The sequence below is a fragment of the Sabethes cyaneus genome, chromosome 1 (assembly GCF_943734655.1).
Source record: "Sabethes cyaneus chromosome 1, idSabCyanKW18_F2, whole genome shotgun sequence".
Taxonomy (NCBI): Eukaryota; Metazoa; Arthropoda; class Insecta; order Diptera; family Culicidae; genus Sabethes; species Sabethes cyaneus.
Window position 1 is genome coordinate 99,690,559 of NC_071353.1, and position 23,753 is coordinate 99,714,311.

Below are 23,753 nucleotides of genomic sequence, written 5' to 3' on the forward strand. Positions count from 1 at the left end.
TCTATATACATCAAACCAACTTACATGCTTCATAAACACATGCTTGTTTGCTAGCGTGACTCTCTTCGATTATAACGAAACTTTCAACGTGCCTACAGTGAAGAGAATCATTCTTTTCTCACAGGTCAGTTGACTATTACGACTCAAGAGTAACTTTTAAAATAGGTGTATGTGCACATATGAAATTTAAAAAAAACTTAAATGGAAAACTGGCGATTGTAACGTAATGATGCAGTTAATTAATGGGACTTTATTAGAAAAATAGACAATGAAAAAATTTGATTTTGACATAGGACTACGTCTTTGTTTAGTATATTGGGTAGCACTTCGTGAAAACGAAAACGGAACTGTAACATTTGAATGAAAGATTCCAAACATCAATAACTTTGTTAACACTGTATGAAATTTCATCTTCAATAGAAAAAATGGACAGAAAAAATATCCTGGAATTTAGTTGTGTGATGATTGTAAGTTGTAACCGTTATACATTATACTATTTCATTGTTAAACTGTCAAATTGATTGAAAAGTTAAACTTTTCATTTTTTATTTTCCAACCAATCAGAATCACATCTGCAAGCACACATTTGCTTCCCTTGCCCAAGATGACGATTTTATAGTTTAGGGGAAGGGCGGTAAAGACGGACACTGCGGGAAAGACGGACACTTAAATAATAAATTTTTGAGGCAAATCAATGAAGGGAAATTTTTCTATAGCTGACTGAACACTTTTGAATTAAATTGCCGATTTCTAGCAGCGCAGCTGTCAAATTTATAAGCAAAACAAGGAAAAATTGCGCAGATACGCTAACCGATGTAATTTTGTGTGTGAAGAAAATAGGGTAAATCGTTAAAAAACAACATAATCATGCTATATCGACTACATTGCGTTAATTTGATCCTTCACTGAATTGGGTCGCGTCGCTATCTTAATAAGTGGATTTTGCAGTCTCCTTTTGTCCAGCGCCTCTATGGTTCAAAGGTACAAGTACCAGCGAACCACATGCCCTGGCGGGTGTTGTGGGTTCGAATCCGGTTAGAATCTCAGATTATAGCTTGGTTCGACTCATGCACCTTCCAGCATTGGACAAAAGGTAGGAGGCAAAATGATTACTTGTCAAACGTAGCTACCAATATCCCCCCCCCCCTTTCCTTTCCGCTCTTCCCCTCCTTCACCAAAAAATTTCATTTCTTTCCCCTACCGTCCCTTCATCAATTGTAGAACCATCGTTTCAAAAAATATTAATATATATATACGACCGTATTTCAAGGTCAAGACTAAAAAAATCAGAGGGGTTGAGTACAAGACACGACCGCATATTTAGGTGACGCAGGACTACGTAAGTCTCTTTGTAGTGATAGTGGCATGTATCCATGCTTGTAATCATTCGATTCTTCATGTATACATGCTATATGCAACATATATACATGCTACATGCGTTGTATGTAACATTTATCAAAGTAGTAACATTGCATACGTTCAATTCTCAAAAGATTGTGAATTTGAAAACAATTTAACAAAATCAAGAACACAAACTATTACTTTCCTGCTACCTTACTGAAATTAAAGATTGTTTTTATTATCCATGGTTTCCCACGTTGAAGGGATTTTACCAATTCAATCCTATTTTATCAACAGCACATCTTTTCACTACACTTCTAATGAAACGGCGTATTCATACAGAGCCGTATTATAACCGAACACTACAGTTGTAGCACATTTTTCCAACACAGATATCAATCGCCGAGGTTTAATCGTCTCGCAGTAAAGAATTTGCGATCTGTTGGAACAACGAACTTGTGTCATTTTCTCTGGCACACTTCCCTAACACAGACATCAGATTGGACTAGGTTTAATCGCGTTCGTAAGAAATCTGTTGACGCGAGGGGGCTTTGTCACTCTCTCTGGCGTACTTCCCAAGCAAGGACATCGAAATGGTCTTGTTGAAATGAGGAAGCTTTGTCACTCGTTTAAAATTTAAAAAAAATTACCGTTTATGTGATTTTTATTGAATTTTGTTAATGTTGCGTGATTTAATGGGGGGTTATGCCAAGCGATTACATTGTTACATAGGGTATTGAGGGGGTCAAAGTACTGGAATTTTGGGCCTTACGTAATTTGTGTACCACGGCTAACCCACAAACATTGTTAAGACTTGTCGAGACTGGTTAAGATTCGAGTACTGTATCCAGTTAAAAGTCTAGACGCTCTAAATGAAATAAACATTCAATGGAATCCTCATGCAGGGGCGTACTAACCTCCCGTCAGCTCATAACAAATAAAAAGTCGGTAGTTCTTATCGAGAACGGAGCATGTCAAGATCGACAAAGGGAGTTTTGCATTATTTACGTGTGAATACCACCTTTAGGGCCTTTTCTGTCGCTGGTGTCTACATTTCCATAGAAGATAAATGTGAATGTACAGTTCTATTTGCAAAATCGTCTGACGGTCATTGGAGGTATTCCCTGAACAACTTCGACATTTGTTTTGGTTTTACATAAAACTGCATGTTTTGAGATGTAAATTTCATAACATCCATTATATTGTAGAAGTTTCAAGTTTATATGCTTGTCTAAATTGTTTTGAAAGTCTGCTTTGCTTGGTGGTAAAAAAGAGCAAATATTTACTGCAACATTCCGTTTACAGAATACATTGGACAGATTCCACTCTCGGCTGCTAGTGGGCCTAAAAACGATTGCAATGATGTGCATGAAGTTGAATGTGCATGAAGAATCGCAATTTGCGATGCTATAGACTCTAGCAGAGATTCGAATGCAACGACAAGTTTGTAGATCTACATTCTACCTCGCAGGGGTACGTTCCATAAGATAAAATATACCACAATATTTGTATCATAGGCTGATTCATACATATGAACGATTTAAATTGTTTCTACTTAGTTCGTCTACTAAGTATTAGCATTTATATTTAACTCTTAACAGATTTTAACAAGAATTTATAGTGTCCAGTTACTGTTGAAAATCGATAATTTAAATTCAAAATGAAATAGGACATTAGGATAAAAATTCTAATTCGTGCTGGATATCTTGGTATAGTCAGACTTATTGTATTTTTTTATCTTTAAATATTGCAACACTATGTAAATCGAAAATTTGCACTTTTGACTTTCAGTTTTTTCACAACCTATAGGTGTGCGCACTCGTTTTGAATGCACTGCTCTATTAAAACCGGCACTGCGGATGGTATTGACCTTTCTTTAACCACCTGTAATATTGATGGCAGTGCATGGTTTCGTATCAGTGAATATCAAACGGTAGGCTCGCCGACAATTGCACAGTCTGCACACGTACGGCGATAAATATCTGGCTGAATATTCAGATCATGATCTAATGTACGCGCGTCACTTAGCCCAGGTGAATGTTTGTATCAATATAAAGTGATCGACTGGCTAAGAAGCGGGAATTATTAGCAACGGAAACGACGACCGACTGACATTCTGTGCGTGCTCCACTAGCTTGACGTTGGATGGATTAGGCAAGCCAAACGATTTGTTTTCGAGTATCCAGCGCTGCTCACATTACCACCACAATTGAACAGCTGTGAGAACCAAACCGGTCGGTCAACCAACACAACCACTGGCTATGGTGCCCGTCACATGCAGTTTGTCTTCAAGTCGCTAATTCATCAACCATCCACGGTACCTGATGTCTGCCTACCTGCAGTTGTAGGTAGTTGCTTGGGAAAAGCCAGAGAGGAAATATCACCGGACAAAAGTACGCTCCGTATGTTATTCTCTACCTGCTTATAAGACGATTGAGTCTTTAGTTGCTCTGGTTAGTCGGTATTTACATTCAAGCGGAAACTGATCGGTTTACCGGTTAAAGTGTTATGTGGTTTTAGTGCATATTTTACCTTCATACTATTAAAGCGATTTGAATCCAGCAGTAATTGATCTTTGATGAGCCACGAACTTATAGCGACAGTGTCGGGTGTTCATCGGGAAGTTCTTCAATAACCCGTTTTTCCTTGGAGTTTTGTGTAGAACAAGTGCCTTGAAATGGAGTTGAATAGCACGATGGATTTACTTAGGATCGTAAAGGCAGAGGATGACCATGATGACGAAGAGAACGAATCGATTGTTTTCGCCAAATCAACTGCCATGGTCGTCCTGTTCGGGGTGAGCATGGTATGCGGTGTAATACCATTTAAATTGGCTCAGTGGTTCAAATGGACCGACAGTGCGGCGGATACCAAAGCAAGCCTCGTGGTGTCGATATTGTTGTCTTTCGGCGGAGGGGCACTTTTGTGTACTACTTTTCAGCATCTGCTACCGGAGATTAATGAAACCATTCTAGATCTTACACATGCTGGCTACATTCCTGAGTTAAGATTCAGTCTCGGAGAATTTTTGATGTGCTCAGGTTTCTTCATTATATATCTAGTCGAGGAATTGGTGCACGTATATTTGCATAGGTACGAACGAAAAATGCAAGAGGCTAAGTTAAATGAACTGGAGGTCGCAAGTGGCGCTATTATGCGAGGAACTCACGCACGAGAAAGCATAATAACAAGAAAGAAAAATAGCGAAATTCGCCAGGGAAGTATTTCAACTTCAGATCTAATATCGAATGACTTAGAAAATCAGAAACGAGACAGCAATACGAGCAAGCGTGACACGAGTATGAGCGTTGAAAACAGCCAGCATCCTCATGACCACCATGTTCATCATCATCTGCCACCCACTAACGACGATGGGAAGTTGGTGTCTTCTATTCGTGGCCTGCTAATCGTGCTGGCACTGTCAGTTCACGAGTTGTTCGAAGGACTGGCCGTGGGCCTAGAAGGTTCTGCCTCTACTGTATGGTATATGTTCGGTGCCGTGGCCGCGCATAAGTTTGTTATTGCTTTCTGTGTTGGCGTGGAATTGATCGTTGCACGTACCTCCTTTTGGCTGGCTATCGGATACATTTTTATCTATTCTGTCGTTAGTCCTTTGGGCATTGGAATTGGAATCTTTCTTAGTAACGGGACTAACGCGGACGACATGCAAGTCATCTCAGTCATTCTTCAGGGTCTCGCCTCAGGAACGTTGTTATATGTAATTTTCTTCGAGGTGCTCTCTAAAGATCGTTCCGGTTTGTTGCAGTATCTGTCAGTATTAATTGGATTCTTCTTTATGTTTGGAATCATGTTTCTAAGTAAGTAACAAGAGTACTGCTCAAATTACTATGTATATCTTTAAGCTAACAACCAAAGATGAATAATAAATCTAACAAAATCTAAACTGATATTGAAGCTCAAAACGAAACATACATATTTCTGGGGAATTTGTGCAACAGTATGAGTATTCGATTGTTTTCCGTACCTATTTCATATTCTGTGAGAAATTCATCGCGGTTGAATTATAACCAGAAGAGCTGTGTACCCTGATAGATTCCGTTTTTAGGTGATTCTCAGATAAAATTACTGAATTAATTGTTACAACAATAAATGAGCATCCTTGCAACCACAAAAACATGCTTCGACTTGTAACTCGTGGGTAATGTAATGCATGTCAATCGTAATAGAACAAATTCTCGCTTCTTACATAACTCCATGTGCAAAGATACTTCGACTGTTAAAGTAACTATTGTCATTTAAGATAACTTACAACATGTATTAATTTCTTAGATCTAATTTATCAGAATATAATGATTGATATAATTATTATTCAATAATAAAAAGGAGAAAGATGTAAGAACTTGATTTAGTACGAAGGACCGGCAATTGTGGAATTGAAATTTAAGATTAGTTTAAACAGTTGAATTAGTATATATAGCATTCGAGCATCGGTAGTACTTCCAGGAGCATGAGCAGCAGCGAAAGATAAAAATAAAATCAGATTGCGTTATGCAAATCAAATGACTTTAAATCAAAATTTATTTTGGCTGACTTGATTGGTAAATTTGCAAAAGTAATAGTAAAATTTTGCTCCTTTAAGACCAAAACTTATATTATATATTAACCCATTACGACCCGGGTATGCCTAAATTTGGACCAAATGAAGTGAATCTGTGTAATCCATTATATTATGGCTCGAATGTGTCGGGAAACTCAAAATCGTCATTTGGAATGGGTTCAAGGGCAAAATATCGCAGGTTTTATATTTCATACGCTCAGTTTCAAACAAACAAATTACAAAGTTGTTTACATATTTCTTATCGAATTTTGTGATAGACTTTACATATAAAATACCATTTTACATTTCAGGTAATGTTTCGTCACAAAATGTAGATTTTTTAATGCGTTTTGGAGACAAAGTTCTTTTCGCCATTTTTTCAACTTTGCACTGCTGAAAATATAGATGAAATGACAAAAACTGACAGATCATTTCACTCACACATCAGATTAATGTCGTATCTCTCTTGTAGTGATATATTAACAATGCTAGCTATTGAAATTCAGCAGTAAACTGGTTTTGAAGACGGGGTATGATATATCATACGCTAGGACATAATGGGTTAACTTATGTCATCTAAACAACAAAGCAATAACATGACGATATTCTGAATTGTGAATCTCGGGTGACCTTTGTCACAATCTCGAGTTTTGCAAGTTTTTGGGGAGTTCATGGGTGTTTTAATATACAAATTTCCCTCACAGTAAAGTAGAAAACAACTACCCCATTGCTTAGCCTGATAAAATAAAGCGCATAGCGTTTAAATATTCGCCATCATTACAAACCATTTCGCCGAATACCATTTTGCGGAACATTCTAGGTTGACCATATAGATATAGAGTTTCGCAGAATACCATTTCACGAAAAACCTTACGCGGGATGTACCATTTCACGGAAAATCCTTTCGTAGAAAGTACCATTTCGCAGGGGTGACCCAACTGAAGGAAAGTAATAGAGGTCAGTAGATCTAGGAAAATAAATAAAGGATAGATAGAGATAGAGGTGATCTCTACGGGGCTGCCCTCCGCAGTGGCCGGCGCTTCCGACGGCAGGTCGCCGGCAACACTCGCGGCCTGTGGCCGTCTCGCGTTGAATTATCTAATGTTACTATTGATAGTTTTTGGTGGTCTTGTTATTGACTAATGTTTTATGAAAGAGTCTAAAATTTCTCGAGTTTTAGTTTTTGAGTTACGCAAAAATTTCTGCTTTATTTGTATGAGAGTCCTTATCCCCCTACCACAGGGGCGAGGGGTCTTAAACAATCATTAAAACAATTCCTGCCTCCAAAACCCCCCACATGCCAAATTTGGTTCCATTTGCTTGATTGAATCAAGATTACAGCTTGATTCGACTCATGCACCTTCCAGCATTGGACAAAAGGTAGGAGTCAAAATGACTACTTGTCAAGCATAGCTACCAACACCCCCCCCCCCCCTTTCCTTTCCGCTCTTCCCCCTCCTCCTTCACCAAAAAAATTTTCCATTTCTTTCCCCTACCGTCCCTTCATCAATTGTAGAACCATCGTTTCAAAAAAATATTAATATATGTATGACCTCATTCCAAGGTCAAGACTAAAAACTTGAGATTAGTCCATTTGCTTGATTAGTTCTCGAGTTATGAGGAAATTTGTATTTCATTTGTATGGGAGCCCCCCTCCTAAAAAGGTAAGGGGTCCTAATTCATCATAGGAAAAATTCATGCCTTCAAAAAAACCCACATGCCAAATATGGTTCCATTTGCTTAATTAGATTTCGAGTTATGAGGAAATTTGTATTTCATTTGTATAGGAGCCACCCCTTCCTAAAGTGGGAGGGGTCTCAATTCACCAAAGAAAAAAATCTTGTCTCCAAAAACACCCACATGTCAAATTTTGTTCCATTTGCTTCATTGGTTCTCGAGTTATGAAGAAATTTGTATTTCATTTGTATGGAAGCCCCCTCTTAAAAGGGAGAGGGGTCATAATTCCCCTCCTAAAGAGGGGAGGGGTCTCAATTCACCATAGAAAAAAATGCCTACAAAAACCATTTGATTGATTAGTAAAAATCCGAATTAATCCTAGCGGTGTGACCTCGCCTTTCTACTGCATTTAAAACCTATTTTTGTAATATATTTAAATAACACACATCCTAGAATCCATTACTATTTGAAAATTACCGTTCACATCATTCAAACAAAACCAAGTTATTGAAAATCGGACGATTTAATCAAAAGACATTCAAACATAAACATTTAAGCACATTATCATTTAAGAATATTTAACCACTCAAAACGTGTAAAACTAAAATATATCAATTAAGGGTTGATTTTATTCAACGTATGTATGATGTATGTGCGTATGTATGTATGTGTGTGTATGTGTATATGTATGTGTGTATGAGTGTATAATTTTGCAATTTGCATTGAAATATATTTCAAGATAAGTGAGATTTTCATTTCATTTGTCATTTTCATCTTTAGCTGTTATTCACGATCGGACCAAAAAAGCAGAAAAGCGAAGAAAAGCGGTTGATTTAAGCATATAGGTATAGTGGTGTATAAGATTGAAAATGCTAATAAAGGTATTTTCCCATATAAATTTATTCAAATTTCAAACAAATTTTTTAATAAAATGAAACAATGTGTTGGTAAAGTAAATTAAATGACCCTTACAAATATTTACGCACGCTAGGAGAGAAAATATTGCACACAGTACGTTCTTATGAATTTTATTGTTCAATAAGGATTTTGAAGAATAAGGAACAGATATTTAAAAATATAGTCAACTCAATTATAGATGCTTCTGAGAAATACAAAATAATTATTGTTGCAGTAGAAAGGCTAGGTCACATCGCTAGGTGGATTAATTCGGTATTTTTTCCAACAATGAACAATGAATTTTTAATTTCAGTAAATTAGATCTTCTTCAAATATCTTTGTCTTTTTTTGACAGCTTGAGAAATAAATTCCAAAATTGTAGTTGCCACCCGTTAGAGTAATGATACGTTTTGTTGTCGAAAATGATTGCAAAATTTTTTACTACGACCACTGGAAGCGCCACTATTGTCAAAATGAATTGTCCTATTTCCAAAGGATATAACCTTTAGGAATGCATCTTTTTGAAGTGAAATAAGCGTGCATCCAAACGATATATTTAAACGAACTAATTATACTTCTGCAAATGGAATATTATCATTTGCGTTCGAACCGGATACCTGGTTGAAAAACGTCTGGTCTTGGTTCGGGTCCAGGTAAGAACCGTATGTTGATCGCCAGGTACGGGTCAGAACAGGTAGACTTGCTATAATTATAGCCAGGCTGGGTCATATAGTAGTCTAATGAAATGAGGTCCGGGTCGATTACGGATTTGCAAATCATAAAATTTACCTTGGAACGTATTTTCCAGTTCTGGCGAGTTGATTAGTAAACAAAGGAACGAACTTCTTCATAACACGGGCCATGCTGAACCCAGTGTTTTATTGTATAGCAGCTTTGTAAACATAAAGTCATTCTGCAAATACTGAGATCAAACTTATCGTCAAATATCTGTGGAACAAAGTTGCGTAAAAATATTCTGGGGTTTACCTCTAATTGAATCCCGTTCTATCTATTTTTGTGGCAGGGGAGAGTTGTCAACACTCAACAGTGAGACAGCCGGAAGAGTAAGTCAACCAGTAAACGCTTGGCTATGAAGCATTCAGGATTCATGATAATTTCCTGGAAATTGAAGTTTTTGAACCTGCATCATTTGATGTAGTTTGATAAAAATACGTTGACTATTTATCAAATTTTGCAACATAAATCATTTTTGGACATAACAGTTTTCAATAGTTATTATAGTTACGAAATTTCGTCATACAAGGTTTTCAAAAATATCACGACCCAAAACTTTTATAGTTTCATATATTAAAAATTCTGCTATTATCAATATGTCTACTCGATTTACTCTTCAGACCGTAGAAACAAATTTCAAAACCTAAGGACACAATTAAACAAACAAATGTCTCTCCAAGCTTTTAGCTTGTTTCTTTGGTGAAAAAAGCTGGATTTTTTTAAAGATGATAAACACGTTTGCACTATGATAAGTAGAACGGGAACACTTAATTTAGAGTAATTAAGTATTATCTCCCTTGTTTACTTGGCTGAAGATTACCTTCCGCATGAATACGTCACTCTGGTTTTGTGTGTTATTTTCTATTTTTAGAGAGCATACAATTGTTTGCAGTTTGCAGGGCGTTTGAAAATTAATTTGAAAGTTTGAAAATCTAAATGAAATCGATAATTTTATGAAACGTTGCAAAGTGATACTTGCTATAATTTGTAAAACATAAAATCATTTGTATATCATGATCGTTCATTTTCGAAGTTTATGGCATTTTCAAGTTTAAAAGTTGATGATATTGGTTAGCTGGAATAACTTGTAACGCTACTTATTTCGTTGCTGCAACACTGCTTCATTTTTCACAGTTTTGACAATTTCAATAATTTTATTTGTTAACTTTGCCATTGTCGGTTTTTGGTAAAAAAACGTTATTCAAGTATTTGCTGACAGTTCAACTCTCAGTTTTTGTTTTATTTATTCGTTATTGGTAATATATGCCGTGTCTTCTCCAATAACCTTTATGTTATAACATTTTGACAGAATTTCATTTCGTTTTTCCGCATCCCCAGTGCCCTGTTCGTTCCTCTAGCTTTGCGTAGTTTTTATTTTTTAGTTCATATCATATTCGATATTGTCTGATCCTGATGATCACTAAGATTAGATTCATCTGACTTTGCTTCCTTTTCTGTAATGCAAATAGGCGTTATCAAGGTTGTTTAAAATCAACTAAAATAACCGGCGCAATGTTCGAGTTGAAATAAATCCCAAAGTAAATGTCCTCAAACGATGGAAGTTAATACAAGTGTTTGAATCCAACGAAAGTACTGCAGAAAAGGAAAGCAAGTCTTAACCTTAGAGCGGTCGCGTTAAAAAAAGTTACATAAGCGGTCGCGTCGTGTACTGAGTACACGGCGAATAATACTGCCTATATCTCAGGACTGACATGAAATAGAAGGTTGCGGTTTTCGACAAAGTTGTTTATCAATTTAAGACGCATCTGGAAACGAACAATAAAGTTTGAAAACTGATCCGCTAGATGGCGCAAATGGCGACCAAAACAAATGATTCTAGAATCTCGATACTAGAATCTCTAATATCTCGGGACTGAGAAGAGATAGACGATTGCTGTCTTTGGCAAAGTTGTTTATCTGGACGAGATCAATCTGACTGCGGATAAAAAAAATTCGGAACTGATACGGTAGATGGCGCTTATAACGACCATATTGAGTTTTTTTTGGAATATCTCAGAGTCGTGACGAGATAGACTGTTATTGTGTTCTACAAAGTTATTTGTTCGAACAAGACACATTTGGAAATTCATAACAAAGTTTGAAACTGTCTCAGTAGGTGGCGCGCGTGGTCAAATTATAATCTTATGATGATATCTCATGACCATGATACGATAGAAAGTGGCGGTTTTTGACAAAGTTGTGTGTCTAGACAAGACGAATTTGAAAATGATCGGTCAAATTCAGAACTGTCCCGCTAGATGTCGCAGTTGGTAAAATCATATTTCTTTTTGCGATATCTCAGCTTATGTCGAATAAACGGTAAAATGGCTTATCTGGTCTGGAAAAGAACACCAAAATGTTTGTAAATAGTATTCTTTTGACGATTTTCCCAAAACAGAGTTTGTGAATCATCGACAATGTTGACAAACTGAATAATGCACATATCACCTAGGGATACATGATACTTATTCAACTTACCCAAGTAGCACACTTACGATACTTTTATTTAAATCAATTTATCAATGACTCACATTAGTTGTATAACAATTAGTTGTACAGTTTTATAATGAGTATGTTATTAGGGAAGCTTGCTATGGTATGTTGAGGTAATGCTTTAAACATTAGAATGTTAGAATTATGTTGACACTTACCATAAAACAATACAAAACGAGCATTTGTTTGTTTTATTTCCTGCTATGATAATGAGAATGAAAAATGTACATTAGATTCCTAACAATTCTATAATATTCTTATTACGGTCACTTATATCATACAGGAAATAACACACACGTAATACAAGGAAAGAGTAAAGAATTCGAGCCCAATGAAAAAAGCAAGCTGTTTTGCAAATGAGTATCAAGAGAGTGCACTTCAGTCGTGTTGTCGCGTTAGCAAAACAAATAGCTTTGGTTTTATCATCACGCACACGTTAATAATTGCAAGCATCAACGTTGCCATTATGCCTGTCTGCCAAGTTAACTCCGGGATACGTTGCTGGCCCAACAAGCCACTCGTCGTATGTTCGAGTCTCGACTGGGCGGTGCCGCTTCAGAGTTAATAGGATCTTTGCACTAGCCCAGTGATTTTCCTGTACTCTAATAACCGGCAGCGATATCTATCGATAAAGAAGGGTCAAGTTCTGAAGGACGTTTATATCCATGCATGGTTTTGCTTTGCTGATAAATCTAGATTTTACCAGATTTTTTATTGCATGCCAGACAAAGTTCTAAATCTTCCAGATATTTGGTAAAGTCCCAGATTTTTGCCAGATTTTTGTTTCTCCGTTCTGCAAAGGAGTCATCGCTCCTAATTTCAGACAACATTTTGTACCGGCGTTGATCAAAACTGGCAAGACGTTTCCCGAAAAAGTCCTCCCCATCGGTCAAATTGATCGCCAGATTTTGACATTTATTCGTGTTTGCCAGGTTTTCGAATAAACCTATTAGCGACCCTGGGAAGAATAGGGACTCAAACACTCTAAAATATTTTTTTAAGAATGTGATGGAAACGCAGCACGGGTTTCCAGGAATCTTGTTCTGGTGATATTTCTATATAGACGATGTAGACGACGAAATTGCTTCGTCAAAAGCATTTTGATCAGTCTGTGCTCTTCATCTTGTCTTTTGATAAAAGTTGAAGCAATACGTATCAATTGCTTCTTTCAGGAAACCATAAAAATAGCTGTTGATTGACTGGAATTGACAACGCAATCGATGATGAAAAGGACAACGATACGTTATCTAACGTGTTTTGACTACAGAAACCACTTTGTAGCGAACAGCAGTGTTCTATGCCATCATGGTTCCGCAATATTCCGAAAATAATTTGATTTTCTCATCATCTCCACCTACTACTACTTCATTCCGAATTTAATTTACCTTCATCGGAAGCATATTGACATGATAAACAACTTTGTCGAAAACATCAACCTTCTATCTCGTCATGGTTCGGAAATATCGCCAAATGAATTAAATTTCACCGTATACTCCATCTAGCGGACTAGTTCCAAACTTCAGAGTTCGTTACCAAATGCGTCTTGGCTTTACAAACAACTTTGTAGTAAATAGTAACCTTTTAGCTCATTACGGTTTTAAAATATTCTTAAATGAATTTAATTGCTTCATTATTAGCGCCATCTAGCGAATCAGTTCCGAATTTTGTTGTATATCACGGGATGTGTCTTAACTAGATAAGCAACTTTGTCGAAAGTCGCATCCTTCTATCTATTCACAAACTTGAGTTATTACCCGCCGTGTACTCAGTACACGACGCGACCGCTTGCGTAACTTTTTTCATTTCAAAAAAGTTACGTTAGTGGTCGCGCTGGTGTACTGAGTACACGCGCGCGGACACACCATTTTTACAAGCATCTTTCGACCACTTTTTTTGTTTCTTTTTTCTATATTTTGGCATCATTAGAAAGAGGAAGAGTAGATCTTCGAATACAACCAAAACCTGGTGTGATTTGATTAAAATTTCGATGATTTTTTCGCGTTTTTCGAAAACGCGTGTACTCAGTACACTAGCGCGACCGCTCTAGGGTTAACTAAAGTGGTGCTTCAATACACTTATCTTATAAGAAATTGTGTACGTTGTGTAGCCATTGAATACTGCTCGATATTGTAGATATGCCAACGGGGTTGTCTTCCGGAAAACTGCTGAAACATTTTTTTCAATACTATAGGTATTCTTGTTTCTTCTTTTAATAAGATTATCTGTGATTCGAAAAATCCAGTAAATTTACGTTCTTTAACATGTACATAAATGAAATATCGCAAATCATATCACCAAGAAGCGATAGAGAGGAAAAAAAAGAGATTGGAAAAGCTATCTGAGCATATCCACGAGAGAGAATTTGGCCAAGTATCGACGAGCGAGGAATGAGTTGTCCACGATCCTGAGGAGGAAAAAGCGCCAGAAGGAGGACAGAGATCGTGAGGAGCTTGAACGACTATTCCGGGCTAATGATACCCGCAAGTTTTACGAGAAGGTGAACCAAACTCGCAAGGCCCACACACCAAATCCTGACATGTGTAGGGACGAGGGAGGGGATCTAATCACAAACGAGCGCGAGATGGTCGACAGGTGGAAGCAGTTCTTCGATGAACACCTCAACGGCGATATAGCAGCAGGAGACGCAATGGAAGTTAACCTCGGAGTACCTACAAACGACAACAGCGTACCGGCTCCCGATTTCGAAGATATCCGACAAGAAATCGGTCTGCTGAAGAATAATAGAGCCGCCGGAAAGGACCGACTCCCGGCAGAACTTTTCAAAAATGGCCAAGAACCGCTAGTAACGGCACTTCACTGGCTGATTTCAAGGATTTGGGAAGAAGAGAAACTACCGGAGGAGTGGGTGGAAAGCGTAGTCTGTCCCATCTACAAAAAGGGCGACCGGCTAGACTGCTACCTAACTGCTAGACTAACTACCGCGGCATTACGCTGGTCAACGCCGCCTACAAGGTGCTCTCCCAGATTTTGTTGCGTCGTCTATCCCCAATAGTAAGAGATTTCGTAAGGCACTATCAGGCGGGCTACTACGGATCAAATTTTTACTCTCCGACAAATCCTTCAGAATTATCGAGAGTACCACGTGCCCACGCATCATATTTTCGTGGATTTCAGTGCAGCATACGATACCGTTGAACGCGAACAGCTATGGCAGATAATGCACGAGTACGGTTTTCCGGACAAACTGACGCGGCTGATCAAAGCTACTCGAGAACGTGCGCGTTTCGGGGACACTTTCAAGCCCTTTCGAATCGCGCAGAGGGTTATGGCAAGGGGATGGACTGTCCTGTATGTTATTCAATATCGCTATTAAAGGTGTGATCCGGCGAGCGGGCATCGAAACGAGGGGAACGATCTTCAGTAAGAGTAACCAACTCTTAGTCTTTGCAGATGACCTCGGCATCTAAATTGTGTGTATACTGAGCTAAAGAACAAAAACATATGCTTTTGGGCACAATCTCGTCCCGGATGACGGTATGATTGTCCTGGACATCTGACTTTTAACTTTTTTTCCCGTGTTGGGGACTTACCACCGCGACCATTATTTTGATCTACTGTGGTGTGTCCTCTTTTAATTTATGCCATGTCGTATCAGTGAGCTATCAAAGTTTGATGAGCCACCTCAACTACTGTCGGCATTTATCTCAATCAGGTGATGCATTTCGTATGAAATTTATCATCTGATTAGGAGCAGCAGACTTTTAACTTACACTTCAGAACTCATATACAGTCAATTCCTATGGATTGATTTGCAATTGAACACAAAAAAAATTTAAAAAAATTGCATGGCAAAAGCTATGTCTCAGTGTCACCCACGACTCTGTGTCTCACCGGTGCCAATAGGAATGTTTTATGAAAAATAGTGAACTAGCGGAGTTGGCAAACACTTCGATTGTCATATTTTTTCAAATATTTACTCTTATTAGTATGTGATGCCATGCAGTAATTTTAATTTTAATTTAATATGTATTTTGTTGTTGAAAATCACTTGAAAATGATTGCAACAAAATTTACTTTGACCCCCCCAAAACTAATTTTTGTTGAAAAATATGTTAAAAAATCAACAAATTTTTCTCAAACTACATTATGCAATGTAGGTTCACAAGCTTGACTTTGCATGAAAATATCATGGATCTTGAATTTTTTATGACGTAGCTATTCCCGTTGACTCACTGTTCCTGTTGTCTCACTGTTGACTACTCTCCCTTATTTATTATCATTTGGTTTGATGTCTAAATATGTCTTTAAAAACGGTTTAGGCTATTTACGTTTAATTTAATGGCAAAATATAAGTGATTTTTGTTACGTATTCATTCATTTATATGCGCTTCAGTTTACGTCGAATGTGAGATTCATTTTTTCATTCTGTGTAGCTAGACTTTGGAATATTTTTGTCATGAAAACCTTTTTATGACAATTTAACAATATTGTTTATTGTTTATATGTAGAAAATTTATCTGCTTATAAGTCTACATAAATTATTTGTGGTCAATTCACAACAATCTACACAATAGTAACTTTCGTAAAAACCTATGTGACGGCATGCCGAAGTCAAATAGGTCCTCCACATTACAAAAAGTACGACTGCAGCAGGCTAACGGTTCATTATAACCAAACGTCGTGCGATGAAAACTCTGTTGTAGTAGTTGATCGGAGCGGACGCTGCAAGGCACGGAAATTCAGCTGTGCCAATATATATAGTCAATCTCACCTTCCATAACTTTAGCAATGAGCATTGCTTGTTCAAATTTTCTGCGTCGCTCAAGAGTTTCAAGCCCGAGAAGGCGACAGCAGTCAGGGTACGGGGGCAAGTTCACTGGGTCTCGCCAAGGCAGGTCTCGTAATGCAAACCGAACAAACTTTTTCTGCACGTGTTCGATTCGCCAAATCCACACAAGCTGTTGAGGGCACCAAACGACGCTAGTATATTCAAGTAGTGGCCGTACCAACGAGCAATACAATGTCTTCAGGCAGTGCGGGTCATTAAAATCCCGAGTGATTTTGGAGATAAAGTCGAGTTGACGTGTTGCTTCAGTTATCCGATCCGTATGATGTAGATTGAAAGAGAGTTTGGTATATAGCAGAACACTAAGTTCAGTAACTTGGTCTACTCTCGTGAGTTCTTGGTCGTCAATTTGATAGCGGAAGATTACAGGGTTCACTGAACAGTGAAACGTCATAACATGACATTTAGCGATGCTAATGAGTAATCAGTTTCTACGGCACCAGCTCATAAATATATTCAACAGCTCTTGCAATCGGTGACAATCATCGATAGATCTTACAACAAGATACAGTTTCAGATCATCGGCATATACTAGTCCCATCGACAAAAAGGGCGACCGGCTAGACTGCTACCTAACTGCTAGACTAACTACTGCGGCATTACGCTGGTCAACGCCGCCTACAAGGTTTACACCTACACACAGGAATAAGGTTATGTCATTAAAGAACAATGTAAATAGTAAAGGCCTCATATTACTGCCTTGGGGCACACCAGAGTTGTTTGTAAATTGTGACGAATGGCAGGAATTGAGATTTACACACAGACTTCTGCCACGCAGGTATGAACTAAGTCGTGAAAATTTCCTTAGTAGTATGCCATGATCTATACGATCGAACGCCGCTTTCAAATCTGTCTAGATTGCGGGCCCTATTCTCACAGTCACCTCACCTAAATTTTTTGGGTGAGAGCACAATTTGCGATTCTCAGAGTCACCTAGGTAACTCCGCACACCTGGGTGACTGTACAAATCAAATGGGGCCGGTAAGGTGAGGTGACTGTGAGATTAAAGCGCGTGAGAGAAGTGAGTTGAGATGAGGTGACTACGAGAATAGGGCCCTGCATCGACTTGAGCCTTTTGTATTATGTGCGAAATACATGTCCGTTATATGAAATGTGCTTAAGTCGACTAAATTGACAGGAACAGACTGCGAAGCTATTTCAGATTGCAGTTCAGATGCAGAACTGTCGGCGAAGACAGATGCTAAAACCTGATTTAATCCACCTAGTGGTGAAAGGAACCTTTGTTATGCGGTGTTACTTGCTATTTGAGATAGAAATCGACACGTCTTCGTAACATAATTCATCTACTGGTTAACGTTGCGTAGTGTGTTGGTTTACATATTTTTTTTTGGAAATTGAACAAGTTTACAAAATTTGAACAAAATTTATAAATTTCATAAAATTGCTGAGTAAGATGTTACTAATGTGGGTAAGTGCAAGTAAAAGTAAGTTGTAAGAGGAAATATAATTCTTTAACATATACATTGCGTAGTAAGGGTCTAGTTTATAGATTTTTGAACTATGCATAATTTCCTGTAATGCCATTCTATTTGATTCACATCAATAAAGTTTTCATGAATAAATTTCATCAATTGTTATTAAACTTCGGTTACTCACGCTGTTGTATTTTGTACAACACGTGCAGGTTTATGAATGCCATATTGTTATAAAGTTACAAATCGTTGTTTAACTAACGTATATTCTTCAATAAACTTGTTATGAGCAAAATGTCAGAATTATTCTACTTTAAATTGTTGAAAAAATAGATCAGCGTAAACCGACATCACAGAAACGAAGCAAGCAGCACGTGAGGTGTACCGCAATTAGCCCCATACAACAATTACAAAAAGAGCTAAAATAGAAAAACTGATTTTACAAATTCATATACAATAAATAAGATTTCTCTATCTTCGCTGAAGAGATAGAAGGTTACTGTCTTCAGCAAAATTTCTTGTAATAATATGCTCTAAAACTTTGCAGAACACATCAATGTGCTATATTGAAACTGAATTTTGTTTATTTCACTTTTAGGGGGATTATTCAAAATTTAAATTCTACCAGACGATAGAGCGATAGAGCATGTTTTTGGAATAATATCAACTTTATCTAAGGTTTGAGGCAAGGTTAACGCATTTTAAAAATTTTATTTTATGTGCGTCTTAAACGCCGATAAAAAACAATGGTCATAACTTCCACAATTTTCAACCGATGGTAATCATTAACCCCATGATTTCTTTGTTTTTTATCGGCCTTTAAGACCCACATGAAATAAAATTTTTAAAATGCGTTAATCTTGTTTAAAATCTTTGATAAAGTAGAAATTATTCCAAAAAACCCGAATTAATCCACCTAGCGGCGTGACCTAGCCTTTCTACTGCCACAATAATCATTATTTAGTTTCTCAGGAGCATCTATAATTAACTTGACTCTATTTTTAAATATCCGTTCTGTATTCCTCAAAATCCTTATTTGCCAGTAAAATTCACAACGTCCAATACGTAGAATAATTATATTTTCTTTCCTTGGGTGCGTAAATAGTTGCAAGCGTCATTTATGTTACTTGATGAACACCTTATTTAGTTTTATAATTTTTACGTGATTTATAAAAAAAATATAATGTTTGCAGACTTGAATGAATATATATAGAAAATTAGAAATTAACCCTCTAACGGGTCTACAGACGGCTTTAACTTTCGGGCTTCAGAGCCACATACGAAACATGTTTCGAATTGACAATATGAAATATGTGTTCTTAGCAGATTTTTTGATATTTTGATATTAATACCATGCGTTCAAAAGTTAGCATCTTTGAAAAACAAAAGTTCAGAAAAATTATCATTATACTTCGCTTTTGAAGAAAAAGGATATCTACAACAAAATGATTCATCTCAAAATTTTACTATTAGTTTGCTTGGCTTCAATTTTGCAATATAGGTATCTGAATTAGAAAAAATAACTGAATAGAGCATTAGATATAAAAGAGAAATTGAAATTTTTATTAGCTGGCGCTCTTTCAAATATTTATTTTTGCATGAAAATCAAAACTTAAGCTTCTTTTGAATGTACTTTCATGAAAAGATAGTCATTAGCTTGGTCGCATCGTTTTTACAATGTATCCCATAAGAGGGACAGGGAAACAAGATGAGATAAAAAAATAGTGCAAAAGCTGAGCCATAAACATGCTTGAGAATGGGAAATATGATCGATATGATTTCAAGTGCTTGTCATTTTTTATTTATTTATTAAAACATGATACATGACATAAGACATCTATCCTTGAAAATGTCACTAACGAAAACAAATCTTATAAAATTATTACCGTGCAACGTTTACTTCCTATTTTTCATATAACATGCCTAAGCTCTAGTATCTATTGATAGAAAAGAGCTTCTATTGATGCGGAAAATTTGTTTGAAATTTGTATAATTTTGTTTGGAAAAATCAACTCACTAGTATTTTTAATCCTATACACCACTAGACCTACATGCTTAAATTAACTGCTTTTCTTCGCTTTTTGCTTTTCTTGTACAATTGTGAGTAACATCAAGTGAAGAAAATGACAATTGAAATCTGAAAGCAAAGAAAAGAAAAAACTTTTCAATTGAATCCCGCTACTTAATATTTATTTGCAACAGATACGTAGTTCGCCTACGATGTGCAGGCTTCATCACTGTCTTATTTCAAAGCGTATACGTATCTGTCGCGAATAAATAATAAATAGTGGAATTTAGTCGGTAAAAGTTTTTTCTTTTCTTTAATTTCAGAGTTCGTATTCCACTAAGAGACTTCAAAAACTTCAGACAATTGACCTGTTTCTCACTTTTCTTGAATTTCAATGCAAATTTAAAAATTGCAAATAGTAATCACTTACACACATACATACACACATACATACATACATACATACATACTTACATACTTACATACTTACATACATACATACATACATACATACATACATACATACATACATACATACATACATACACACATCACACACATTGAATACAACCAACATTTGATTGATATGATTTGACTTCACACGTTTTAACGGTTCAACATACGGTGCTTAAGTGTTAAAGTTTGAATAACTTTTGAATGAACCGTCCGATTTTAAATAACTCGGTTTCGTTTGATAGATCTCAGCAGTAGTTTTCAAATAATAATAAAATGTGTGATGTTTTTCATTGAATTAATGTTTATATGTTTCAAAAATATGTTTTAAATACTATTTTTTCACATTTCTTTATGTAACTTTCAAACTACAAGTCCAATCGTCATGAAATTTGGAAGTTAAGGGTTTGCAAGGCTCCTCTTTCATATGCAATCAATTTTGTTCAAATCGGTTAAGGGACCTATGAGATAATGGAGTCCCATATTTTTCGTATTTTTATACATAACTTTTGAACTAAAATTCCGATCAGTATGAAATTCAATAGCGACCAATGGGACATCTAGACCTTTCATTTGACACTAAGAACATTAAAATCGGTCCAGCCATCTCCGAGAAAAGTGAGTGAGATTAAAAGCGTCACATACACACACACACACACATACACACACACACACACACACACACACACACACACACACACATACATACACACACACAGAAAATGCTCAGTTTTCGAAACTGAGTCGAATGATATATAACATTCGGCCCGCAGGACCTTCTTTCCATTTCCGGTTTTCCAAGTGATTTCTATACCTTTATACTATATATTTATATAGTAGAAAGGCAAAAATTCGCTCTTTTTTGTTTTGTTGTGAACAAATTCTCAAATGTCTACAGTACTATTATTCTTACAGAAAAATGAAGTTCAATTAAGCGATAGCAAATTTTCTCCTCTTTAATATGGAAATAAGAGATTTGAAATTGGTGCACCGCAGCCAGAGAAATTTGTATTTATGTGCATGTACTTTCTTTCTTTAAGCAAAATTTCAACTTTAATGCATATCTCAAACACTATCGTACTTTAAATTTTTCTGACTACATTTTCGGATTCAGCGGCCAATTTTATATGAAAAATCACCTTCAGCTAACTGAGTTCATAAATACTGTTAACTAGTGTTATTTTAGATGAAATCGTTATAAATTATTATAAATTTTAATGTGTTGTATACGATTGCTCATAACTTTCAAATTAAACGTCCAATCAAAAAACAAATCAATAGTGATCTATAAGGCTATATTACCTTTCAAATGAGACTAATAGCGCATAAATCGGTTTAGTCATCTCTGAGAAACAGGCGATAATTATTACCTTGTCCAAACAGGTTGCTTAAGTATAACTTTTAAACTACTAGTTTGTTTTTTAATAAAACTATCTAAAACATTTAGCGTTAACAAGAGCTTTCATTTGAGGGAGAGAGAGAGAGAGATTGCTCAGTTTTAAGTTACCTTAAATGTTAGTTAAATGCTTTTTGGCAAAATATGCGGCCACTTTACTGCTAGCCCTCTTATAGTGCTAACAATGCTTATTTGCAGCTAGTGACCGACAAGAAGAATTTAAATATAATTGTGGATGCCAATTTACAACAATTGTGCAGTCAAAAGGCTGATAAACAGCAACCTGCAGTATAAAACGCCAGGGATGCTAATAAACGATTGATTTACTGCTTATACTAATGCTTATTAGTTACATGGGATAGATCCGCTTGAACCTGCATGACATATCTTTTATACTGCGAAGCATTCACTCGCCGATATTTATCACTTAATTGCTTGAACCTGCACTTTGTTGCAATAGTTTGCCAGCAACGATATTTATGTTGCCAAAAATTGTGCTTACGCTTCAACGAACACAGATACGGGGTTGTCCATGGAGGGGATACAGGGTCCATGGAGGGGAAAAATGGCAATGTGCAAGTTTCCGTTGAAATTTTATTATATGAGGATAGCACATATCCAGTTATTGTCAAATACGAGGATATAATTTCCATTTTCATTTAATTGATTACTCACTCATGACATCTAATTTAAGTACCTCTAAACGGCTGTAATATATTCATTAGCAATTGTACTGCGATTAATTTTTCGTGTGGTATTGGAGCTTGAATTGGATATTGGATATTGGATATTGAAAGTTTAATTATCCTCCTACAGTCACGTAAACACATCGTTTCTTGTCGTACATGTTTTCTCAAATGGCAAGTAATCCATTACCGGTAGGTTCTATCAGCAGATTGCTTTGCACACGGACGTGTGGTTTGGAACACATGGCTTTCATCGAAAAGCTGTGGTTCCTTACTCTAAGTTGGCACTACGAAAAGATGGAAGAGAGTGACGTAATTTAGATAAAATAACTTATTCTCGCAAACATCATGTACAGAACAGAGATTTTAATGCATACGTAATTTCTCATGAGTATTCCAATATACCCATGATGCAATAGTGCATCATCCCGCAATCCATCTTTTACTATAACTGGGCTCATTTAGCAATATATCGTCACTATTGAAACCAAGCATGCAGTCTAGTTGGTCGATTCGTCATGCGGTACCGCCGTCACAACATTTGAATAGATTAACTCGTTCTACTAAAACAGGCACTATTTAACGTATAACTATTTATTGTTGATCGTATGCTCTGGTGTTCTAACACGTGACACAAGAAATGCATTTTCTGTCGTGTAAACTCAGTCCTGCAGCGGGTTAGTGGTAAGTGCAATCGTGCGCTATATGGGCTGGGCAATATTTCTGGCGAGTGCACTATAGGTGAATAGGATACTAATTTATATGCATATCACTGATGTGAATCAATCAATGTTCCCTTTGGTACAAATAAATGCATTTGATATGGAGTATATTTTAGATGTTTTAGGGATTTATCACTTGATATTGACAATATCATGCAAATTTTCATTATACACTCAAAATAATCCACACGTCCTTTCCACGTGAAAAATCACGTAAATTTCTCTACAGGCAGTTACGTGAATTTCAGCTGACTGTTACTGGAAAAAATAATAGCATCTATCTGATTTTCACGTTAACGCATTAGTATGCGTGCGAACTACCTGAAAATCACGTAAATAGTACAGGAAAAGCTGGATGGGCAATATTCACATAACTTTTCCTATGATTTTGACGTGAAATTTATTTTGGGTGCAGAAGATTTCTATTAATTGAGCAATATAAAGGGTGCTACGGTCGAAATTTGGTCAAACAAGAGTGCGTAAATTGATTAAATTTTCTTTCAAAAAATCTAAGGTTTCGTCTGAGACACTACCGCCATGTTTATTT

The 23,753-nt window shown here is 36.6% G+C and overlaps 1 protein-coding gene across 1 annotated transcript in view; it reads left to right on the forward strand.

Annotated features, from left to right (window-relative positions):
- The first annotated feature begins 425 nt into the window (after positions 1-425).
- LOC128746013 (zinc transporter ZIP1-like) overlaps positions 426-23,753 on the forward strand; it is a 43,590-nt gene continuing 20,262 nt past the window's right edge. The window contains exons 1-2 of the mRNA XM_053843068.1: positions 426-467; positions 4,004-5,159. Of these exons, the coding sequence (XP_053699043.1) occupies positions 426-467; positions 4,004-5,159 (1,198 nt within the window). The remainder of the gene's footprint in view (positions 468-4,003; positions 5,160-23,753) is intronic.